Genomic DNA, 24,503 nt, shown 5'->3' on the forward strand with positions numbered 1-24,503 from the left:
AGTTAATGTCTTATTAAAGAAATGACAACTTTGCACAAGGTAAGTACCTACAAATTCAAAATGTGGATTATCTGAAATCTGAAATTATTAAGGAAAGATTCATAAATTAAGGCTTAATTGCTTCTGATAATTTCAGCTATACACAGCTGAAAGCAGAGGAATATGGAGAAAGTGAAAAACTATCAAAGTATCGACCACAAGAGACAAGTAGTAGGGTATTGCCGAGTGACAAACAATACAGGTGCACCACACTTAATGCTGTGGTAAAAAATGATTTACCATACAACAGTTCAGGTGGTAAGGCTTACTGCAGCTGTGGGAGGAAATGGGAGGAGATGGGCGGAGCAAAGGACATGTTGCGGGCGTGCTTACCGACAATGCACTGGAGTGCTAAAGTAAAGGTGTGCGGTACTTCTTACAGCTGGGTTAGAGCAGGAGTCTTTATCGCCTGCAAAATAGCAGACAGTAAGGATTTTTCAGACCCGCTGTTACCAAGGTGCATTTAGGAGGAAATCTACCTCTGGGCAGATATACTTATGAGCTACGCTTTTATGGCCTGTGGTAATATCTGAATTGTCGCGGGCCAAAATCGGTGGTAGGTGCCTGTTGCACTGATTTTGGCCATAGGCCTTAGAAAAGAGAGCTGCTTAGATTACCTTCTGGTTTTATATTTGTGATATATTAAATAAAATTGAACTTACCTTCTAGAACTTTACCTCGGTGTTTCTAAAATGTGAAGCAAGGCATTACAGTTAGTACAAAATGCAGCAGCAAAGTTGGTTTTAGGGGTTGAAAGAACAGGCCATGTTACACCTGTTTTGAAGAAATTTATTTTTATTTCTTCCATTTGTGCATCACACATACCTATACAAGCTCTAGGTGATATTACAGAGGAAGGGATTAGAAGAGGGTAGGGAGGACTATGGAGGGCAGGAAGGAGTGGAGAGGAGAGAAGCATGTAGAATATGTCATAGAAATTCCTAACTTTACAGATAGGAGCACCATCTATGTAAATGATATCTGAATGAATTAAAGTAGTATATAAAAAGGAATAGAAGGGAGGAACCCTTAAACCAAGGGTATCCAACCTTTTGGCTTCCCTGGGCCGCATTGGCCGAAAAAATGTTTCTGGGGCCGCACAAACACGCAAACGCTGCAGCAAGACAGAGGAGGGAGCCAGCAAGATGGTAAACACCCGGGGGCAGCAGAGGAAAACACTACATTGCCCTCAACTGGTGCCGCACAAAATACTTCACAGGGCCGCAGGTTGGACACTCCTGCCTTAAACAATAGAATTCAGTTAATAAAATAAAAAGAATAGGGGTAAAAACAGTGTAATAAAATTTAAAATAATTCATAAACCGGAGGAAAAAAAATCAAGTCTGACAGAAGTCCAATTTCCGGAAGCAGCTCTGTTGCCTTAGCATATTTTAAATACTCCCAACGGCAAAAGTCCAGATGGGACAGATATCAGCTCGGACTTTCCAGCTGCTGCAGCCCCGACTCAATGCTTCCAGACAGAAGATGCACAGAGATGCAACAATCCAGCGCCGGGCCGCACTGCTCTCGGTGGGCAGCTCCTGAAGAATACAGCACTCTGCCTCCATCGGCGGACAACTGGGAGGAGGAGTCCACGGCACGGCCCCACTCCATGGATCCGGACACACCACCAGCTACTCCCCAGTGAGAGAGCAGATGCTGCCCCATCCTAAGCAACACCCAGCAGCGCTCAACTATGCTTCCACTGGCCCCGCCTCCAGCAACGATCACCCCGCAGCGATCACCTGTCACCACACACAGGTAGGAAGGGCTTTGTTGAAAATGAACCATTCCAGGCCTTTAGGTTAGTAGACAGTTATGCTGTGATTCTATAACTGTCAAACTCCTCCTATCCAAGATGTTTTCTGACTCGCCCGAGTGCAAATTAATAGAAAAAAGTACAGAACCATAGAAAAAAACTATGAGTAAGGTAGATGAAAGGAACAAAATAAAGTAGAAACCAACCAAAGAAAACAAAATTGGGTTGGTTATTGATTGCATTTCGAGTCCAACATAAAGTGATTTCTGTAATTCATCAAACTGTCTACCATCGAGCACCGTGGTACTTTATTAGTGCGGTGGTACCTTATCAGCCTAACAGAGCTTTGAGATCTGAAAATCAAAAGTTGTTGGAACCAAAATGTGAGGTAGATATGCTGAACCCCAGAGCCGCTGTTTTTTGTCTTGCGGGTATTAAGCTATGGAATGCATTGGTGAGGCATTTACAGCTGCGTTCTGACCGGTGCCATGCCCCCATCAGGACAGTACCCAGGGCTCTCCATTCCCCAGACCCCTTACTTCGCCACTGGCTAACCCCCTCTTTTCCAAAGGTGCGCTAAGCTTTTTAAGCACGCGCTAAACACGCGCTAAACGCTAACTCGTGCATGTTATCCTACGGAAGCCTTAGCGGTTAGCGCGCACGTTGATTTAGCGCACACTAAATCCGCGCTAAAATGCTTCGCGCGCCTTTGTAAAAGAGGGCCTAAGTGTACACTTTTGCACATTTACTGCAGTTAAGTGCTAAGCAGAATTCTTCAAACCGAGGCCCTCTTTTACGAAGGTGCGCTAACCGATTAGCCCGCGCTAAACGCTAACGCGTGCATGTTAGTCTATGGGCACGTTAGCATTTAGCATGCGCTAATTCAATTAGCGCACCTTAGTATAAGAAGGGGTCAGTGCGCAAGTGCGAGGAAAGCATACTGTGGGCACAGCATGGGTGAGTCCCTCAGTTACATGCGTAACTTATAAAATACTACAAGTTACATGCTAAAGCGCAAATTTATGGGCTTACATTTATGCCAGCATAGCTGATAGCACCTACAGGTTGGCGCATAAATGCCAACTTACAGTCTATTTTATCACAGAATCCGGGGGGCCCAAATGCCATTATAGAATTTGCACTCGGTGCACTGTATTCTAGTGCACGGATTTGGGAGACTCCCTATAGAACTGCCCTCCATGCGTGTATGTATACACGGTATAAAATGTCCATATACAGAGGGTTAAATGACTTGCCCAGAGTCGCAAAGGAGCTGTGATGGGAATTGAACCCAGGAAGGGGATATGCCGGACACGGGGGGAGAATCAGAAGCCTAGCCAGGTTTCGACATCAGGAGGAGCAGACCTTTCGTCAAATAGGTGTTGGTCCGAGGCTGTGGGTCCAAGTTGCGTAGGGCACCGTTTCATTGAAAATCCAATTGGAGGAGTAGTTATTCCCCCTTTGCACCTCCACCTAACTACGGGTTCCTTTTACTAAGGTGCGCTAGCTGATTTAGCGCGCTCTAAATATTAGCCCGTGCTAAACGCTAACGCATCCATTATATTCTATGGATGCGTTAGCATTTAGCGCGTGCTAATATTTAGCATGCGCTAAAATTGGCTAGCGCGCCTTCGTAAAAGAGGGGGGTAGGCCTCTAGGGAGGAAGTGGCCCTGGGCTTGCGTGGAGGCCAAGGTGGGGAGTGGGAACGTAGGGCTCAAGGCTTGCCTGGGACATTGAATACCCTTGAACCAGTGGCGTAGTAAGGGAGGGCGCCATCTTCCTCGGGGTACCGTCAGCCCTCCTCCTCTCCGCCCCTCCTTCCTCTGCCACGTGCACGCCCGTTCCCTTCCCCCCCCCCGTACCATTTAAACTTCGGCGTGAGCCGCCACCAACCCACTGCCTGTGTTGGCGCTCTCTCTGTCACTTCCAGGACCCGCGCCTAGGAAGGGCTGTCCGAGGGAGCGCCGAAGCCGACGCGGGCAGTAAGTTGATGGCTGCTCGTGCCAAAGGTTAACAAGGTACGGGGAAAAGGGTGCATGCGCTTGGCAGGGGAGGGCGGGGGAGGGGTGTCACCGCCCTGGCCATCACTCACCCTCGCTAGGCCACTGACTTGGACCGATCCTGCTTCGCCCAATTGCAGTTGAAAGGGGAGGTGGTGGCCATTGCTAGCCCTGACCCAGTACATTTGGGTGTTGTTTTGTTTTTTTGCTTCAGAAAATGACCAGTCTTTTACTCTTTGATTTCCGTGACTGTACCTAGAAGACTGCTGTATATATATATATATATATATATATATATATATATATACAGTGGAACCTCGGTTTATGAGCATAATTTGTTCCAGAAGCATGCTCGTAAACCAAATTACTCGTATATCAAAGCGAGTTTCCCCATAGGAAGTAAAGGAAACTCGCTTGATTGGTTCCACCTCCCCTCCCCCCCGGCCACCGGCGCTGCTCCACCCCACCACATCCCCAAAGACCCCCCCCCCTCGAAGCCACTGGTGTGCTTCCACATCCCCCTGTGAACCGGCATCGCCCCCTTGCCTGCAAATGCCCCCCCCCCCGCGAAACAGCATCGTCCCCCCTCACAAATGCTCACCCCCCCCGATCCAGCATTGCCCGCTCGCCCAAACTTAAGGCTTACCCCCAATCTGGCACCGGCATGCAGCACCAACCCACAGGAGGTGCTGGTGCCAGAAGATCGTGCTGCTTGCCGGACTGGGCCTTCTGGCTCTCGTTCTCTCCAAGAATCTTGGAGACAGGCAGGAGCCAGAAGGCCTTGAGCATGCGCAGATGCTCAAGGCCCAGTCCGGGAAGAGGCAGGATCTTCGGGCACCGGCACCTCCTGTGGGTTGGAGCTGCGTGCCGGTCTCACATTGGGGGTAAGCCTTCAGTTTGGGCGGGCGGGGGATGCTGATGGTGATATTAGAACCCAAGCTGCAGCTGAGAGAAACAGAGAGTACAGGCTGCAGAGAGCTAAAGGGGCAGGGAAGCCCTAGCTCCGACCTGCAAGCTTGGCAAGAATTGCTTTGGTGCAGGAGCTAACAGCTGGATATCAAGTTCGCTATAGACTTGTTGATTTGATGAGATTTATCTGCTGTGTGCTTTGAGGACGTGCAGGCAAGAAGAGACATATTTGGGTTTTATCAGGAAGTGTTAAAACGAGAGCAAAGCTCAGGGAACAGGAATCAGACAGCATCTCTTGACTTTGGACTCCTTTTACAAAGGTGCGTTAGGGCCTTAACGCGCGGAATAGCGCATGTTAAAATGCAGCGCGTGCTAGCCGCTACCACCTCCTTTTAAGCAGGCGGTAATTTTTCAATTAGCGCACGCTATAGCGCGCGCTAATCTTGTACGTGCGCTAAAAATGCTAGCGCACCTTTGTAAAAGGAGCCCTTTGAATGCATAAACCTTGGAGTACGCTGTGGCTTTGACGATTTATTTGTTTAGGAGGCAATGAACAGAAATAATAATAATAGAGATACAGTGGTGCCTCACACAACAAACGCCTCGCACAGCGAACGCTCCACACAACGAACTTCATGTCTTGATTCATACAACGAACTTCGTTTCACACAACGAAGTCGCCCGAGCTGCCGATGTATTGCATCCTTCCGCGCAGGCACTGCAGGCAGTCGTTAGTCACTGCGCTTAACTGCCCTCTCTCACAGCCCTTTGCCTGGCTCCCTGTGCAGTGGCGGACCGTCGGCTCGCCTCCTTTTATGGAGGGGCCCGGCGCCTACTGCTGATGCGTTGGGGGGGGGGGCGGAGCTACTCTCGCCGCTTTCCCGATGCTAGAAAAAAAAGAAAAGAAAAGTTAAGTCCCAGTTTTTGCCGCTGAGACTCTGCCCTCTCTCACTGTATACAGTCGTCCTTTTAAGATAAACTCAATATTTTTTATATATCATGGCTTCTAAAAAAAGCAGGAAGGTGATTTCTGTTGAAATGAAACGGGAAATAATTAGAAGGAGTGAATGTGGGGTAAAACAGTGTGACCTCGTCAAAGAGTTTGGCCTCAGCAAGACCACCATTTTCACCATTTTGACAAATTTATCTTTTTTTATGTCATCTTAGCATATTTTATGCTGCAGAACGAATTATTTTTTTTAACATGTATTGTTATGGGAAAACGCGTTTCACATAACGAACTTTTCGCATAACAAACTTGCTCCTGGAACGAATTAAGTTCGTTGTGTGAGGCACCACTGTAATACTTTTTTTTTATTGGACAATCAATACATTTTTGGGGATTAGCTTTGGGAGGCAAAACCACCTTCTTCAGATCAGAAATTAGCAAATGAGGACAAATATCAATTAAAATATACATTCGGCTTCTCCCCTGAAACAGCTTAATGCAGAATTACAAAATAAAATAAGTTAAGTTCTAGCAAGTACAAAGTAACATATGCTTACTCGATACATTCAAAATAAATTGCATGAATAATTGCTGGAAAAAACAAATACAGTCAAACCTCGGTTTGCGAGTGTTTTGCAAGACGAGCAAAACTTGTCTCGCAAACCGAGTGTTGACTCGATTTGCGAGCACCCCCCCCACCCCCCGACAACTGGCATCGCTCCCCGACCCTGCTCGCAAAGGCCCCCCCCCGCCCGAACAACTTGAACTTACCTCCCCGTCTGGCACCGGCATGCAACCCACAGGATGTGCAGGTGCTGCTAGAAGATCTTCCTGCCTCTGAGAATCTCGGCGAGAGGGAGAATTAGAAGGCCTTGAGCATGCGCCGTTGGCCTTCGGGGGGGGGGGGGGGGAGGGGGGGTGGAACGTATCAAAGCGAGTTTCCATTATTTCCTATGGGGAAACTCGCTTTGACATACGAGTATTTTGGTTTACGAGCATGCTTCTGGAACGAATTATGCTCGTAAACCAAGGTTCCACTGTTCCTTCCTTTCCTCCGTTCCCAGATGTCTCAAAGCTAACTCAGCCTAGACGGAAAGGGTTCCTGCAATTGAGACAATCCGTACTGACTTTGAGTGCTAAATTTCAGCTTAGGTATCCTTGTAAATGTCTGGTCCTTTTGGATCAACATTCATATATATTTTTTGACCCTGTTCAGTTAGGGTTTCTCCTAGAGGGGGAAAGGAGTACCGCCCCTCCCCCCCTGCGAACTTAGTCCTTATGTAGAAGATGTAACACCGTTTTATTAATACAGCTTTATTGTATATTTCCTTGATATTTATCAATTTCCCATGATGGAATCTGAATTGCTTCTCCCATATTGTGGGCTTTATTAGAGAGATTGTTAAATCCATAAGGAGTTTTATTTACCTTTTGATTCTGTTTCCTGTTTAATTGTGTCCTAATCTCTCTTTTTTTCTGTATACATATACTGGAATGGTATATTTATAAAATGAATAAATTAAAAAAAAATATATCTTCCTTTCCTAAATTGTAAATAACATTTCTCGAACCTAAGAGTCTGCAGCCAGGTATGCAAAAGGTAGAACACAGTGAAACAGGCAGGAAAAGACTATTTTCAGGCAGCATCTGGGAATTGCAAAACCTGATCGAACCACTTGCAACAGTGTGAAGGGGGAGGGTTGCGAATGAGGGCAGGCGAGGGGCTATTAGTTTTATGGACCCCCCCCCCCCTTTTTGATTGAAGGCACTACATATAGGTACCTCAGTGCCCTTTTCTTTTAACCTACAAGCTAAACCTTGGCCAAAGGAACAGCTGGACCAAAACCAGTGTAGCAGGACCGGGAAAGACAAGACTATGAACTGAAGTTTTCCCCTTTTTTTTTTTCCTGCTCAGACTCTAGAAGCAACAAGTCTTGCTTTGGCCGTGCTTCAAATCCACCCCCCCCCCCCCCCCAAGAGCGGGCTGGGGAGCGAAGGCGTGCTCCGCTCCGCTTAAGCAAGAGCTAGACGTCAGCTGCGTTGCGCTCAGACTAGCAGCCCAGCTCGGCTTTGTTAAGCGCGCGACGAGCGAAGCCAACTTGAGGCTCTATCTGGACCCCGGCTGCGCCAACGGCAGGTGGTGGAGGGGGGATCCCGGGCCGGCGCTTCACCTGCCTCAGCCGGGGCTGCGCGGAGCTCTGCCTGCGCCGGGCATTGCAGACTGCAGCATGTGATTCCCCCCCCCCCCTCACCCCCAGCACAACCGAGGCGCAGGGCGGTCGGCGATCGCGGTCGTCTGGCTCTGGCGAGACCGTTTCGAGGGCTGATCGCCGTGGCCAGGCTTTGCCCTCTGCGCTTCCCTTCTTGAATGATTAGTAGTATTTTCAACGGCATCTTCAGTTCAGAGAAGGGATCTGTGCAGAAGCTGCTGGCTGGGGGAGGGGGGGGGGTTTCCTTTTCTGATGCTCGTTCTTGCTACGATTTGAAAGGAGAAGAAAAGCTTGACATGCAATTCGTGGCAAGTGAACTAACAGTGAGGAAGTGAGCCCAATACATCGACCATGACAGCCGTGAAGGAGCAGCCGGGCACGGGCAGGGGAAACCAGGCTCAGCAGGAACAGGTAAACAGTTTTTGCAAGGCTTTTTTTTAATGTGCATTTCTCCCTCCCGGTTGTAGGTGTTTGAAAACATTTTGCAACCAGGTAGGTTTGCCAGGGACGTGTTTTGGCTTTAGAAAGACTCTTGCTTAAGTTGGACCAAAGGGCTGGGGAAGTATTCCCTGGCTTGGCATGTCTGCAAAACCTCGAGGGCGACTGGTCAGCGGGATGTCCCTGGAGTCCTGCGTCTCTTTCCATCTCTAATCCCCCCCCCTTCCCTGAACAAAATAGGGGAGGAGGTGGGTTGAATGCAAAGGGGGGAAAAAATGCAATCATACTGGCAAGCTGATTCTGAGTCCTGTTTTCCCAAAAAGTGAGAACCGTCCTTTGCTGGGGCAGGATGGTTAGGCGATGCGGCTACTTTGCTGTGTGCATGCAACCTCCCCCCCCCTTCAGATTAGACAGCATTTGGGTGACCTTTAAGCAAGGCTGAATTGTTGGGCTGCTGTATGCAGGGGGACCTGGGGAAGTGTTTTGCTACAGGAAGGGGGAGGGGTGAAGGGACAAAGTCTACAGTATTTGTATTAAAAAAAAATGTTGCTGTAGGTTATGAATATTAAGTATATTGCTAAAACCACTCCTCACATAGCTTTAACAGACAACCCCCCCCCCCTTTGCTTTGCCTTTTCAGCGAAATACTTCAGGTGTCGGACTGAATTGCTTTCTCCCAAATTGTGAAGAACCAGAGCTATGCTTCCTATTTTTTGCATCCGTTAGAAGCAGAGGCTGCCCGCTGTTAGGTCACTGGATAATTATGGCACTCTGGAGAGGGAAAAAGCCTGAGCGAGAGATGCAGGCTGATCCTGCCAGAGGTGGTGCTCTATGCTCAGTATACAAAGCCCCCTAAATCCATTCTCTTTCTCTCTTCCCCTCTCTTTGTCAGTGAATTTTGCAGCTGGTTGCTTGAAGTGGAGGGATGAAAAGAGCATGATAAGCTTGGAGGGGGAATGGTCTGGCTGTTAAAAACCGTTTTCTTCCCGCTTTGGGGTGTTTCTGAAACCTCTAATGGTGTAGGATCAGGGCAGAGAGGGGCTGCATGTTATAGAGTGTGAGGCGAACGTCAGCCTGCTGGCTGCTTTTTTTTTTCTTTCTTTTTTTCTCAGAAACGTGGCTAGATGCGCCTGTCAGAGTTGGCAAGGTATATCGATTGGCAAAAGAGAGAGCTGGGCAGCCAAAACGCAGCTTAGCGTCCAGAAAGGGTTTGGAATTGACATGAAAAGCTTTTGGGTTGTGTGAATCAGCTATAAACATCAAAGTGGCATATGCAAAATTGCAGATCTGATACCATAGATAATCCAATTTTATGATAGGACAAACAATCCCCTCACCCACCAACCTCCATCATGACTAATGAAAACATAAAATTATTAAAACAAGCATTTTATAATTAGTAGGACACGAAGACTAATGCAATCGGCATTATGCCTTAAACTGTATTTATCTGTTTCTTTTGTAATGATTTCTTAACCTTGATTATCAGCGGGAAGGGGTAAAACACGGACCTTACAGACCTCGTGGATCTAAAACCGCACGTCCTTAAAAATCTGAGGTCCGTGCCACTTGTAGTTTCTGGCTCTGACAGACCTCTGTGACAATTTAGCTCTGACGGATCCTAATGCTTTTCCCTCCCTATGCTGAGACGAGCGGCAAAACTTTTGCCCTGAGCTCTGTGCCACTTTTAGTCTCAGCATAGGGAGGGAAAAGCATTAGGATCCGTCAGCGACTAAAATGGCATAGAGGTCTGTCAGAGCCAGAGACTAAAAGTGGCGCGGACCTCAGATTTTCAAGGATGTGGAGTTCAGATCCATGAGGTCCGTGAAGTCAGATGCACTGCAGACCTTTGCACACATTTTTTAACCCCCCCCCCAAAAAAAAAAAAAAAAACCCCAGCTATTTGCCATCCAGTGTCATATCGCGGGGGCTCTCGGAATCAGCGCGGAGGGAGAGATCTGGAGGAAGGGACGATCGGGCTAATTAGCAAAAGCCACGGTGCGCCTCCCCCCTCCTTAGCCATTAGGGAAGGCAGAGCCGGGGGCCTGAGCTGAGCACACAGGGAAAGAGGTGGAATAAGCTAAAAGGCGGACTTGTCAATGCACGGACCTCAGATTTGTAAGGACGTGCGGTTCTAGATCCGCGAGGTTCGTAATGTCCGTGAGGTCTGCGTTTTTCCCCTTCCCATTATCAGCTAGCATATAGATAGAAGAGGAAGCCTGGCCCTGCTCACTAGCCTGTGACCACTCATCCTTATTTTTGGTGCAGCAGGTTGAAAAGAAAAAAATATATACAGTATATATTTTATGGTGGGGGGGATAGTTGTGTGATAGTAAAGGATCTTTGTGTGGTTACAGTTTTTATAAACTGATGCATACTCTAGAATCTAGATTAAACTGAGACCCTCTTACTAAGGAGCGCTAAAACGCGTTTAGCGCACGCTAAATCAACGTGTGCGCTAACCGCTAATGCGTCCATAGGATAACATGCACGCATTAGCATTTAGCGTGCGCTATTTACCGCGTGCTAAAAAGCATAGGGCACCTTAGTAAAAGAGGGGGTTAGTTTCTGACTGTATGTATAAATACTGGCATAAGAACATAAGAACTGCCATCTCCGGATCAGACCCGTGGTTCATCGAGTCCGGTGATCCGCACAAGCGGAGGCCCAGTCAGGTGTACACCTGATGTAGTTTTAGTCACCCAAATCCCTCTATGCCTCTCGTAAGGAGATGTTCATCTAATTTGCTTTTGAATCCTAGAACGGTGGATTCCACAATTACCTCTTCTGGGAGAGCATTCCAGGTGTCCACCACTGGCTGGGTGAAGCAGAGCTTCCTGACATTTGTCCTGGGCTTATCCCCCCTTAGCTTCAGTCCAGGTCCTCTTGTCCGTGACACGTTGGACAATGTAATTAATTTATTTTCTTGCTCTATTTTGTCGATGCCTTTCAGTATTTTGAAAGTCTCAATCATGTCCCCTCGCAGTCTCCTCTTGTATACATTTATTTTCTTATATTACCAGCAAAATATAAATGAAGCATCGTATAGTATAGCTGTAAGAAACCTACTGCAACTGTAGGAAAAAAAAAAAAGTTATGCTTTCATTATGACGGAGACTGGCTTTCCTAACATTAGCCATTTAAATATATGCAATACTGGCATTTATTTAGACAAAGCCACTCTGATTCTGATTTTTTTGTTGCCAGAGGAAACACTCAAAGTTGGTGTGTGAATGCTCTTTCCACTTTCACTCCAGTAGGGTAAGGTTTTAACGCCACATTGGGAACTGATGTTGCGTCCACATCTGGAATACTGCGTTCAGTATTGGTCGCCATACCTCAAGAAGGACATGGCGGTACTTGAGAGAGTCCAAAGGAGAGCAACGAAACTGGTAAGAGGGCTGGAACACTGCCCATACGCCGAGAGGTTGGATAGGCTGGGGCTCTTCTCTCTGGAAAAAAGGAGGCTCAGGGGAGATATGATAGAGACCTTCAAGATCATGAGGGGCATAGAGAGGGTGGATAGGGACAGATTCTTCAGACTGAAGGGGACAACAGGTACGAGGGGGCATTCGGAGAAACTGAAGGGAGATAGGTTCAAGACAAATGCAAGGAAGTTTTTTTTCACCCAAAGGGTCGTGGACACTTGGAATGCGCTACCGGAGGAAGTGGTCAGGTAGAGTACGGTACAGGGATTCAAACAGGGATTGGACGGATTCCTGAGGGATAAAGGGATCGTGGGATACTGAGAGAAGTATCCAGGAAATAAGTATAGAAACCCGACCAGGTCGTGCATGTGCAAGACCGGAGGGTTAGGACTTCGATGGGAAGATAGGACTTAAATGGGAAACCAAGGTGGCAAGGGGGCCCCTTCTGGTGATTCAGACAGGTTTGGGCCGCCGCGGGAGCGAACTGCTGGGCATGATGGACCTATGGTCTGACCCGGCGGAGGCACTGCTTATGTTCTTATGTTCTTATGTTTGCGGAATTGGGCAATCCCAAAAGTTTAAGAAGCATGTGGCACTGTTCAACTCGCATACGCACAGAAACCCCACCATCTTAAACTGCAAACCAAAGATATAAACTCGTGGGGATATGTATCCATGCTGGTGCAGGCATTAGTTGGGGGATTGATGAAGATCATGGGCAAGTCACATAACCCTCCCCTGCCTCAGGTACAAACTCAGATTGTGAGCCCTCCAGGGATTGAAAAATACCAAGGGCGCTAGGGTTTTTAGCACACGCACAAAATTACCATGCGGTCGCCAAAAAATCTACCACCTGCTGAAAAGGAACGCGCGCAATGGCGGGTGGTAATTTTGTACATGCGCTAAAAGCCTTAGCATACCTTCGTTAAAGGAGCCCCAAGTGTACCTGAATGCGCACGGTTCTGATAGCTTTCAGGCTTGCAGATAGCATGCGAGAAATTCAAGTTTACAAGTTGCAAGTCTTATTAAAATCTATTATCCCGCTTATCACACTTCTAAGCGGCGTACAGTTTTAGCATTTTGTAAGACAGATATGCAGTTAAATTCAAAGACAATAAACGATGATAGTGCTACATCATATTTATAGGGCGAAACATGAGGTTACTGGGGAGAAATAGAATAGTGTGTTAGGAAAGGGAGACGAAAGGGGGTCCTGGTTGTGCGAAGGGAAAATAAATTATAATTCAAACGCGTCGCCTAAACAAAAAAAGGTTTTAAAGTTGGATTTGAAATGATCAAGTAAGGATTCTTCCTTTAAATGGCTTGGCATTGAATTCCATAGTTCTGGGGCGGTTACCGAAAAGATAGAGGAACGGGTAGAGTCGTCTATAATTTGTCGCATTGAAAAGATAGAGAGGAGATTTGAATTGGTTGATCAGAGAACGAGAGGGGGGCATATGGAATGAGAATGTTATCTAGAAATTTGGGGGTATAATTAATCGGAAATGATTACGTGACTTGCAGTTAGCTAGCTTGAGTGAAGGCTTAAATATTGATGTCAAGTTTCCAAGTTTCAAGTTTATTGATTTTTAATATACCGACCATCAACCGGTTTACAATAAAAGATAAAATACAGTAAAATTATGCTTGTAGATTGTAAAACTAAATAAAAGAGCAAAAGGGGAAGTGAACAATTAAAGACATTGACAATGACAGACATGAAAGTGGGGTTGACGAGGGAGGGAGGGGGAAAGTTACATCATTAGTGGTGAAAAGAGTGTAAAAGAAAAGAGAGAAAAAAATAAGTTTTGAATATGAGAGGGAGGGAAGGAACAGAAGGGAGTGAGGTCGCTTCATTAAAGCGGTTGGGTGAATTGGAAACGGGAGATTCGTGAGCAATAAAATGCGTCTTGAAATAAGAAGGTTTTCAGATTAGTCTTGAAATTATCAATAAGTTTTTCCTGACGAAGTTGGGAAGGCAAGGCGTTCCATAGAGTAGGAGCGACTACTGAAAAGTTAGTTTTCCTAGTATAGAAGAATGCCTTTATAGAAGGGACGGATAGTAAATTCTGGTCAGCAGATCTAAGAGTCCGTGATGGGCAGAACGGGATAAGAAGTTTGTCAAGAAAAGATGATTGACGGGAAGATTTGATTTTGAAGACCAACATGAGAGTTTTGTAAGTGATACGATGTGTAATGGGTAGCCAGTGTGCTTCTTTCAAAAGAGGGGTGACGTGGTCACATTTCCTTTGCTTATATATAAGTTTTATTGTCCTACTGTTTTGTTATGGAAAAAATTGGTACTCGCTAAAAAAACGTCTTTCAAAGTGCTGTGTATAGAATAGCACTTGGTGCTGGGAGCCTCGCCTAACTTTAGGCATGAAGATTTTCACCAACTAAACTCTGGTGTAAATTCTTGCACTTACAGTAGTTTCAGATCCCCCTTGTTCTAGGACAGTGCACATAAATTACCCCCCCCCCCCCAGTTTGCTCAATGGCCTTCCGATAGCCGTGTCCCTTTCTTGGAGCTGCGTGTAAAATTTCCACATGGATCCTGGCGCCTAACCCCCTCTTTTAGCGCGCACTCAGTATTATCACACGCTAAACGCTAACGCGTGCATGTTATCCTATGGACGCATTAGCGGCCAGCGCAGGCGTTGAATCGGCGTGCGCTAAATCTGCGCTAAAACACTTAGCGTGCCTTTGTAAAAGAGGCCCTAAAAAAAACCCAACAAATTTTTAGATTGAATCAGGTTTGGGCAGACTAGATGGACCATTGGGGTCTTTATCTGCCGTCATCTACTATGTTACTATGTTAAATATGCATGCATGTAATTTTTTTTAATTGTTCCCAATTAGTGGCAGTGAATGGTTATTCGCGCCCAATTTTCAGTGCTAACCGGTTTGTTCAATTAGATTGCATGCAGCACTTGGCACATGCCCAAATTTCCACATACAATTTTTAGCACATTTATGGAATTAAGCAGTATATGCCAGTTGTGTGCTAGTCTTTCTGTGGTCTTGTGAGCATCAGAGGAACTTTGTAGCCTCATTTTTTTTTTTTTTTTCTGAGCCAGGCACAATGTGTAGCTTGTTCGGAAGAGAGTCTTTCTTTCAGAGGGATGAAATAGAATACAGAGCAACCAAGAGCACAACAGTACGCAACAAGAGCACAACAGTTGTTGACTCTTAGATTGTATCTCTAAAATCTGTTTAAAATAACTCGCAGTTTATTTATTGTAGCATTCATTTATTCCACCAATCCACAAACAGGTACTTGGTGTATCAAAGTAAAAATGATCTTTGCAGCAAAAGTGATCGGTGCTTTCTTAAAGACTCGTTTCAGATTAGGTTTAGCAGAATTACCGCCTCGGGCTTCACTGCCGATGGAACAGCTCTTTTTGACTGATCAGGGTCAGTAATGGGATTACATCTCGGCGCGACTGGTGTCTGTTGACCTGTTGCTGGAAACCAAACCAGTTGATCGTAGAAGTTCGGTGACTCCTAGTTAAAACTTGCTTAGTTTCCGTGGCAGAGAATTTTTGCTCACCGCAATGCCTTGTTCAGCTAATCTTCCTTCTCATGGTATGATAATGTTAGAGGTTGGACTGATGGTAACTGAAAGTAATTTTCAGTTCCTTTTGGGGTCATTTTTGAATCTTTCCCCCTTCCCCTGATTTTTCATGCTTTTATTTTTACTTTTGTAAAGTGGTTTTTAAAAAAAAATGTATGTTATATATTAAACTGATTTACCCCCTGTCTTACGAAAGCCACGCTAGCGGATGCTGCACGGCAACAGCTCCGAAGCCCTTTAAATCTCTATGGGCTTCGGGGCTGTTACTGCAGCGCAGCTGCTAGCGCGGCTTCGTAAAACAGGCCCTCAGGTCTCCTTTTATCAAGGCGCGCTACGGGGGTTAGCGCGTCGGACATGTCATCACGCGCTAACCCCCGCGGCAAGCCAAAACACTAACGCCTCGTCAATGGAGGCATTAGCAACTAGCGTGGCAGGCGGTTTAACGTGCGGTATTCCGCGCATTAAACCCCTACCGCGCCTTGATAAAAGGACCCCTTAGTATTTTGAACCTTTAAGGTGTGCTGTTGAACTAGATGGATACTAACAAAAGCACTGCCCTAATTGTTAATAGTTTCATATAAGTCCTGAAGAATGATACAGATTCAGTATATATTTTGACTTCACTTAGAATTAAGGGTCAGCATTAAACAAGCTGGGGGTGGTACGTTTTGATTGGAATAACTCGCCCCCCTCTTTTCCTAAGGTGCGCTAACCAATTAGCGCACGCTAATTGATTTAGTGTGCGTTAAATACTAATGCGTCCATAGACTAACATGCACGTGTTAGCGTTTAGCGCGCATGCTAATCGGTTGGCGTACCTTAGGAAAAGAGGGGGGGGGGGTCAGTCTTTCCTGATGTCAGTGAGGAAATTGAACAGTTACATAGGATTTTTAATAGTACACTCATCTAAACATGAGACCATATACATTAGCCAATTCTATGCTTATTGAATTTAGGATGGTGTGGGCATCCAAATGGCAGATTAAATTTAGGGCTCCTTTTACGAAGGTGCGCTAGCGTTTTTAGCGCACGCACATGATTGGTGCGCACTAGCCAAAAAAACTACCGCCTGCTTAAAAGGCGGCGGTAGCAGCTAGCGCTTGCGGCATGTTAGCGTGCGCTAAGCGTGCGCTAAAACCGCTAGCGCACCTTTGTAAAAGGAGCCCTTAATGTGGACGAATGCAGAGTGATGTTTATTGGGAAGAATACAGGGTCCACCTTGGGGGTTCGTGTCCGAGAAAAAGATCTGGGTGCCATTGAAGACAATATGATGAGACCATCTGCCCGATGTGCGGTGGTAACCAAAAAAAAAAAGCAAACAAGATGCTAGGAATTATTTATAAAGGGATGATTAACAAGACTGTCCCCCTCTTTTACTAAGGGGCGCTATGTGTTTTAGCGTGTGTTTAGTGCATGCTAACCAGTAACGCATCCATAGACTAACATGCATGCTAATATTTAATGTGCGCTAAAATGCTTAGCGCACCTTAGGAAAAGGAGCCCTAAGACTTTGATAAAAGTGGGCTATAAGTGAATAATCTATAAGAAGAGTATCCTGCCGGATTTAGCTGGCAGGGTCATAATATTAGCTGAACTGAGGAAGAGAAGAAAAGGTTATGGGTAGGGGGGGAAAGGAGGGTGAATTAATAGGAAAGATAGAAGAGGTGTGGGATTGGTGGAAATAGTTTCAAGGTTTATTAAATATTTGATGAATCGCTATATCATTATACAAAGCGATGTACATAATAATAAAATAAGTTAAGTTAAAATACATACGATATATATAAACATTAGAAGTCAGACAAGACAAACAATAATTAGAAGGGAAGGAGGGGAAAAGTTACATCTATTATATTAAGAAAAACAATTAAGGGAAAATCGAGTTGTTAGGAAAGGGAGATAGTTGAATGGAGTATAGGGATTGGTTAGAGGGGTAGAGGTTGGAATCTTGACGGAGGGGTTTTTGGCGGTTTTATTCATTTTGGGGTTTTGGTAGGAGAGGGTGGATGTGAGGAAGGAAGGGTTGAAGGAGTGTTTCCCGCCCTCCTTCCCTGTGGTGGTCTGGGTTAGCTGAGGATTTTGGATAGGGTAAAGGGGTGAGGTGGGAGTGATTTGGTGGGGGGGAGGGGGCGGTTGCAGCTGGAAAAAGGGAAGTGTACATAAAACATGGGGGATATTGTTTGATGTGGCTGGAAGGGGAATTGAATACATGTGATGGGGGAAATAAAGGAATTACTCACCGCCATGAGTTGGGGGGGGGGGTGACCTGACGATACCTTGGGTCATGCTATGGGGAAAGTGGCAAGGAGTTGCCTGAAGGGATGAGCTAGTTTCGTCACCGAATGGCTCATGGGGGGAGGGGGGGTTAAAGAGGGGTTTAATAATAATAGCAGCTTATATACCGCAGGACCGTGAAGTTCTATGCGGTTTACAAAGATTAAAAGATGGTATGGGCTGAATGAACTTAACAGAGGAGAAAGATCGAGTTAACAGTTCAAGGTAACCGATATTGAAGAGAAAGAATTGTACGGGTCAGTTGTTTAGATACGTCAGGAACAGATGTGTTTACTGTGGTGAAATGTTACCAATATAAGAGTTAATGGTTATAAACAAAAGCTGCGGCCAAACATTTTCCGGTTAAAGAGTGTCTGTGATTTATTAGAGTAAATGTATTAAAAGTTGACGGAAGGTGACGAAATGTGAATGCCAACGTTATGTTATAATGCCTCTGTACTACTCCATGGTCGAACTCAGCTTGAGTATTGTGTTCACGTCTGGTCGCGGCACTAGAAAAGGTTCAAAGAAGAGCGACCAAAGGTGATACGGGGGATGAACTCCTCTCGTATGAGGAAAGACTAGCCCCCCTCTTTTACAAAGGTGCGTTAGCCGTTTTAGCGCAAGCTAAATATACTAATGCATCCATAGACTAACATGCATGTGTTAGCATTTGGCGTGCGGTTAGCTCGCGCTACAACGCTCAGCGCACCTTAGTAAAAGGAGCCCTAAATGAAGTTACAGGGAAATACTTTTAAAACCAACGGGAGGAAATATATTTTTTTTCACTTAGAGATTGGTTAAGCTCTGGAACGTGTTGCCGGATGTTGTGGTAAGAGTAGTTAGGAAATGACTGCCGTGAGTTCCCGTAGCCTCTCGAGACTACGACCGGGGAGCTCACGGCAGCCATTTTCTATTGGTGATCTACACGGGGCAGGAGCGTAGGAAGATCGCTCCTGCCCCGAAAGCCCGCTAGACCACCAGGTAAGGCCGGGCGCCGGGAGGAAGGCTGGAGGGAGGCGGGAACGTCCTAAACTATGGGGGTTCCCCCCCCCAAAAAAAAAAAATCACGAATATGTGACACCGTGAGTGTCGAAACCGTGAATAGGGAGGGGGAAATGTACTTTTGGGCAGTTCATAGACATTTGTTCTGCGATCTCCTATTCAGGATGACCTGCCCTGATGGATATGAGTACTATAAACCACCTAAGTGTGTAAGAATATGTGGGCCATATAAAGCTGGATAAGCTAAACCGGGAATCTCAAAGTCCCTCCTCGAGGGCCGCAATCCAGTCGGGTTTTCAGGATTTCCCCAATGAATGTGCATTGAAAGCAGTGCGTGCACATAGATCTCATGCATATTCATTGGGGAAATCCTGAAAACCCGACTGGAATATGGCTCTCGAGGACCGGAGTTCCCTACCCTTGGTCTAAAGCAGGGATCTCAAAGTCCCTCCTCGAGGGCCGCAATCCAGTCGGGTTTTCAGGATTTCCCCAATGAATATGCATTGAAAGCAGTGCGTGCACATAGATCTCGTGCATATTCATTGGGGAAATCCTGAAAACCCGACTGGATTGCGGCCCTCAAGGAGGGACTTTGAGACCCCTGAGCTAAACTAAAGCTGAATGCTTATTGTAGCTTTTTATCCTGGCTTCTCTAATTCATTTTTAGAAATCTGATGAGCTGCAGCTTTCCTCCCAATGTATTCATCACTATAATTGTTTAGATATACTATTAAATCTAACAAGGCTGTTATGAAAGTTTTTCTAGGCTCAAACTATCAGTCAACTGGAACAGACTTTTTTTTTTTTTGTTAATATATTTTAGAACTGGCAAGCTGCCAAACTCATTTACAATTTTTGTATCTCTTCAACAGACTTAGATTTTGCTTCAAGTCTGTAATTAGTTATTATGAAGGAGAACACGAATAGATAGATATATTTTTTTTACATAGGAAAGTGCATCTGGTTTCTGATCTAGCTTGTCCCTAAAGAGTGAACTTATAAAATAATGATGTCTCTGCCATCAGCTCCCCCCACATTGGACGCGGTGCATGTAATGGCATTTTTGATTGCTCCTGCCTTATAAATCTAGCGGGAGGGAGCTTTGGACGCAGCCTTTGGACAAAATGTGGCCACGTCATGCATATGGTCTGTTCTGATTAAAGTTCTTCATAAATTTATACTTGTGTGATTTGTTGTTTTTTTTTTTTTTTTGTCCTGTTGTGTTTTCCTCGCCGATCATTTGCCTCTCTTATGTCACCATAAGATTCATAATTCAAAAGATCATATAGCCAAAGTCACACAATTTATTTTTCCAAATACCGTACTCCATACTTTCAATTGTATGCACATATATTATTCGGTAAATAAGAAAAAAATGGTGTACTCTGGTGAATTGGTCTTATTCCATTGTGTTTTTTTGCCACCTCTATCAGATCTGAAAGATTTCCCAGAATATTTGCATCAGAAAATCACTTGGTTTCTCCTTGAAGAGTGTAGCCATGTGTCGGCTTCATTCTGCTGCTTTGAAGATGCCTTTTTTCGGGTTTACTGATGACAGTTTTCGGCACTCATTGCTATTCACTTCTCCTCTACACCACAATGTAAACACATTTTCACAAACTTTTCAAATCCTGGTTTGGGTCTTCAGACTTTTTACCTTGAATTCACTTGGGTAATCTACCAGTTTCATCCAGTTTTGGATCTGACCGCTTTTAAAAAATATAGATGCATTCATATCGGCTCAGGTTTATGCATATCTGCATATAGTAGCCTAGTGGTTAGAGCACAGGTGTCAAACTCAAGGACCGAGGGCCGAATTCGGCCCACATGGCTGTTTTATGCAGCATGTGGTATGATGTGGCATTTTCATTGTGTTATCTTCTGGTTGGCTCCCTCCTCCTCACTGCCGCAGTGTGCACGAAGCCGCAGGCGGCGGCTCCTACGCGTGTCCTGCTAGGGCTGGAGCTACGGCTGCTGCTGCCAGGCTGGGGTTTGATTATTGGTGCCTGTGGAGGGAGGGGAGGAGAGTGAAAGGAAAGACAGCAATTCCATACTTGGATATAAACTCTTGGTTTATAGTTGAGTATATACGGTAATGTCAGTAATTGGTTTTCAATGTTAATTAGTTTGTTAGCCAAATCGGTGGCACCCAAATTTTGGCACCCAAATCTAGTCACCCTATGTAGAATCCGGGGGATAATGCTGTTGAAATTTCTTATTAACCACCCATCGCTTTCCAGATAGTTCCATGGTGGCAACCAACATTTTTTAAAAAACTTTCTGGCAGCATGTTTCTCCTCCACTGCCCAGTGGCTTGGCTCTTCCAAAATCATAAACACTTTAAAACAGTTGGATTTTTTTTTCCTTCTGTTCATGTTCACTTGCAAAATGTGTCTCTATTTCTGTTCACACGCCGTAGGTTAATAAATTTAAAATGAAATCTCTCCAAAACAGAGCAGAACGATCAAAATAAATCAGAAATTATAAGACTCTGATTTTTGCTTGACCCCTCTCTTTCTGCTGCTCTGACAAAGTGGCCAGTGTAAACAGGATTACCTATGGAAAATGGTATGCAAAATCATGTGCAAATATTACATATGCTATTTCCCGGTGTTTCCTGCATAACCTGGCATTTACAAAGCCATTCCCCAAAACTATGCAAGATGACAAATGCGCTGAAAAATTCTGCACATCAGGTACATTTGTGGTGTTGCAGTAGCAAAGTTATAAGCTGCTGCAAATCATATTGAGCTTTTATGGGGGGATATGAGGGGGGGGGGGAGTCCACGATGCTGAATAAATTGAAATTGCAAAGAAAATCCCTGAACATGAATCTGCTTGTTATTTTAAGAGTCAGTTTCACTCCTCTCCACCTCCCCAAACCTCCTTTTCGTGTACCATCCTCTGCCACCCTCTCACCAACTGGCACCTCTTCCATTCGTTCCAGCAACTGTTTGCTTTTCCTGTAATTCTCTTTCCACCCATGAGCTCATTCACTCCTTTCATTCTGCCATAATAGTTACCCCTGCCTCATAGATGCTGTAGTGCGTAAATGCCACTTCACGTTATGGAAATTGCGAACAATTAGATCTTTATTTTGAATTTACGGCTTTTAGATTTCTGGTTCAATTGTTACTACTGAGTCTTCTCGATTATTGTAATATTATCTGACAGTCGCCAAGAAAGAATTAGCAAGACTTACAATAACACAGAATACAGCGGTCAGAATGATTTATGGCCTGAAGAAATTTGATCATGTTACACCCTTTTATCGCGAATTGCATTGGAGGCCTGGGTATTGTTTAAACGAGGCTGTTTCTGTTACAAGGCTGTTTATGGTACAGCTCCTTCTTACTTAGTCAATAGATTTTCTTTAGCATCATACAGACATAGTAGAAGAACTCATCCTTTGTTTAATTTTCCATCTGTCCAGGGTTGCAGGAGTAAGAAATTTCTAAATCATACTTTGGCATCTCAGGCAGCTCTTCATGACAACGAATTCCAAATATGGTTGCTTACTACCCATTCCTAAGGCCATTTTAGAAAACGATTGAAAACCTATCTTTTTTTTCTAAATATTTGACTGTTTAATGAATCATCTTATTTCATGTAACATGTTTAAGAACATAAGAAGTTGCCTCCACTGAGGCAGACCATAGGTCCATCCTGCCCAGCGGTCCGCTCCCGCGGTGGCCCATCAGGCCCATTGCCTGGGTAGTGGTCTATACCTACCTATTCTTGAAACACCTAGGCAACGAACCGGAACAACAACCCCCTCGTAACACCATCACATAACTAAACTTGCAAACTGTTAACCCCAACCCCTAATCACTAACTACGAACACTCTATTCAAGTCACGGAATATTTCTACTTCTGAGCAAACAGCTTGGCACTTCCGGGCCTTGCAACACACAAACTGTTGTTAACATTATTAATATTATCAGATGTAGCCTGCTTTACTCTTTAAGTCATTGTACGAGAAGTATACTGCTATACTCTTTAATTCATTGTACGTAAAGTTTCTCTTCATTGTATTGAGATGTACACTGCTAAACTCCTTAATTCATTGTACGTAAAGCCTCTCTTTATTGTATTTACATTTTCTTTATTGTATTCACAATCTCTTTTATTGTAAACCGCCTAGAAGTCGCAAGATAGCTGGCGGTATATAAAAATAAAGTTATTTTATTATTATTACCTATACTTTTATAACTTTTTGTAAACCGCGTTGAACTTCTGGTTGCGCGGTCAATAAGCACAATGTTATGTTATGTTATTCTTCCCCCACCTCGTAGGCACAATATCATAAGCTTCAGTCCGCACGCTCTCCCTTCCAGTTCTTCATTTAGTCAACATCATATCTGCCACTCTATAGTTTCCAATCACACCAAAGATTCTCCACTGAATCTTTCTGGATACCTCTGCATGCTTATCCCCTCCTCCAGCGTTATCTAGCTTGGAATAAGCCTGCTACCATCATTAGTTTCAAGTTTATGAAAGATCTGGAATCCCACAACAGTGGGAACCTTGTAAGCAGCTTACAATCTAAAACTTAGGAAAAGGGAGAGGGTTTTATGAGTGTGATACCAACATGAGAGTGATGGGGGGGGGTTGAACTACAGTTTGCAATATAGAAGATGTGAGGGAAGAACACTAGGGCAACTGTGTGTGCCTTCAGGATCCAACTAGTAGGAAGAGATAGGGATAATAAAGGGAGGGCTGTGATTGGTCGACTAAGCTATGGTTAGGCATCTCTAAAGAGGAATGCTTTTATGTACTAGCACCACTTCCTCCAAACCTCCTCTTTCTTAACCCTTTATTTGACATTGTTGCTCAGAAGCAACATGTGTCTTCTATGGCTCTTACGGGAGATCTGCATCACCTGTTACTTGGCACGGTTGCTCTCGTTCAACATCAAGTTACATAAATCAGCCGTTTTCACCATCTGCCAGTTAAAGAGTTAATCTCCCCTTTTACAAAACCACGAAAGCAGTTTTTAGCGTCGGCTGGCGTGCTGAATGCTGTGCGCTGCTCTGATGCTCCTAGCCCCCTCCCCTTTTTTACAAAACCGTGAAATTGGTTTTTAATGGTTTCCGAGAATCTCATTAGAATCTTGAAGAGAGCGGGAACCAGAAGGCTTTGAGCATGCATAGATGCTCAAGGCCCAGCAGAGATCACCAGCAGGCGGCAGGCTCTTTCGACACCGGCACGTCCTGTGTGTTGGTGCTGTGTGTTGGTGCCCGATCGTGATAAGGGTTTTGGGCGGGCGGATGATGTCGGTTCTTGGGGGTGGGGTGGAAGCACAGCAGTGGCCACGGGGGTGAGGGGGTCTTTTGGGGATGTGGTGAGGTGGGGTGGAAGCGCGCGCCAGTGGCCTTGGGGGTGGGGGTCTTTTTGGGATGTGGAACGAATCGCCCATGTTTCCATTCATTCCTATGGGGAAAGTTGCTTTGATATAAGAGCACTTTGGTTTACGAGCATGCTTCTGGAACGAATTATGCTTGCAAACCAAGGTTCCATTGTAGCGCCTTTCTGTGGTACAACCAAAGCAGTATACATTTACTACTCCTTTTACTAAGGTGCGGTAGCCGTTTTAGCGCGCTAAACGCTAACGGGCGCCAATGCGTCCATAGGATATAATGGACGCGTTTGCATGCGTTAGCGTGCACTAAAACGGCTGCCGCACCTTAGTAAAAGGACCTGAAAGTTTTTGAACCTGGGCCAATGGAGGGTTACGTGACTCGCTGAGGATTACAAGGTTCCGCGGTGGGAACCAAGCCCAGTTCCCCATAAGTCCTCGGGCTACTGCACCATCCACTGAGCTAGTCCTCCGCTCTGAGACAGATTTTTTTGGGGGGTCTCACATGATCTTATCAATCCAGATGTACAAATGAGCAAAACGCGTACCAGCAAGCG

At 45.2% G+C, this 24,503-nt stretch overlaps 1 protein-coding gene across 2 annotated transcripts in view; it reads left to right on the forward strand.

Annotated features, from left to right (window-relative positions):
* Positions 1-7,479: 7,479 nt before the first annotated feature.
* DPP10 (dipeptidyl peptidase like 10) overlaps positions 7,480-24,503 on the forward strand; it is a 709,461-nt gene continuing 692,437 nt past the window's right edge. For both annotated transcript variants that reach the window (XM_033946860.1, XM_033946861.1), the window contains exon 1: positions 7,480-8,278. In XM_033946860.1, the coding sequence (XP_033802751.1) occupies positions 8,219-8,278 (60 nt within the window). In that variant the 5' untranslated portion in view covers positions 7,480-8,218. The remainder of the gene's footprint in view (positions 8,279-24,503) is intronic.

Source organism: Geotrypetes seraphini, chromosome 5, assembly GCF_902459505.1.
Source record: "Geotrypetes seraphini chromosome 5, aGeoSer1.1, whole genome shotgun sequence".
NCBI lineage: Eukaryota > Metazoa > Chordata > Amphibia > Gymnophiona > Dermophiidae > Geotrypetes > Geotrypetes seraphini.